The 485-nt window shown below is 33.6% G+C and overlaps 1 protein-coding gene across 2 annotated transcripts in view; it reads right to left on the minus strand.

The window, feature by feature from the left end:
- LOC111786598 (telomere repeat-binding factor 1-like) overlaps window positions 1-485 on the minus strand; it is a gene marked incomplete at its 5' end in the record, with an annotated part of 3,284 nt that extends 2,799 nt beyond the window's left edge. For both annotated transcript variants that reach the window (XM_023666832.1, XM_023666833.1), the window contains 2 exon segments: window positions 84-298; window positions 455-485. In XM_023666832.1, the coding sequence (XP_023522600.1) occupies window positions 84-298; window positions 455-485 (246 nt within the window).

A 485-nucleotide genomic window follows, 5' to 3' on the forward strand; every position in this document is an offset into this window, starting at 1 on the left:
AAAAAAAAAAAAAAAAAAAAAAAAAAAAAAAAAAAAAAAAAAAAAAAAAAAAGGAAAGAAGAGTGATGAAAGATTTGACCAACCTTACATTAGATCGCTTTGGACCAGCTATCAGCTTGATATCCGAGGAAAGAGAAACAGATTTAGCTTCTGGCAATTCGTCTTCACTTTGGACAGCAACACTTCGAGCCAAAATGTTCTCATCTTTTTTAGGAGCATGTAATCTCTTAAGAGCCAACCTGGCCTTCTCTCGGGATCCCCAACCATTAGCCATCACACTCATATTCCTCCACTTGTCCTTTATAAAATATTAACGACATGAATCAATCTATCTTTCAAGATAAATTGCTTGGCAAAACAATTCCTCTTCCAACGAATATGAAGAACTACCAAAAGTTCACATAAAAGAGTTGTGAAATAGTGAGCTAAAGACTACTAAAACATCATTATTTACCTTGAGATCAACATTTGAACGAAGATACAGT

This window comes from Cucurbita pepo, unplaced genomic scaffold (genome assembly GCF_002806865.2).
Source record: "Cucurbita pepo subsp. pepo cultivar mu-cu-16 unplaced genomic scaffold, ASM280686v2 Cp4.1_scaffold002100, whole genome shotgun sequence".
Lineage (NCBI taxonomy): Eukaryota > Viridiplantae > Streptophyta > Magnoliopsida > Cucurbitales > Cucurbitaceae > Cucurbita > Cucurbita pepo.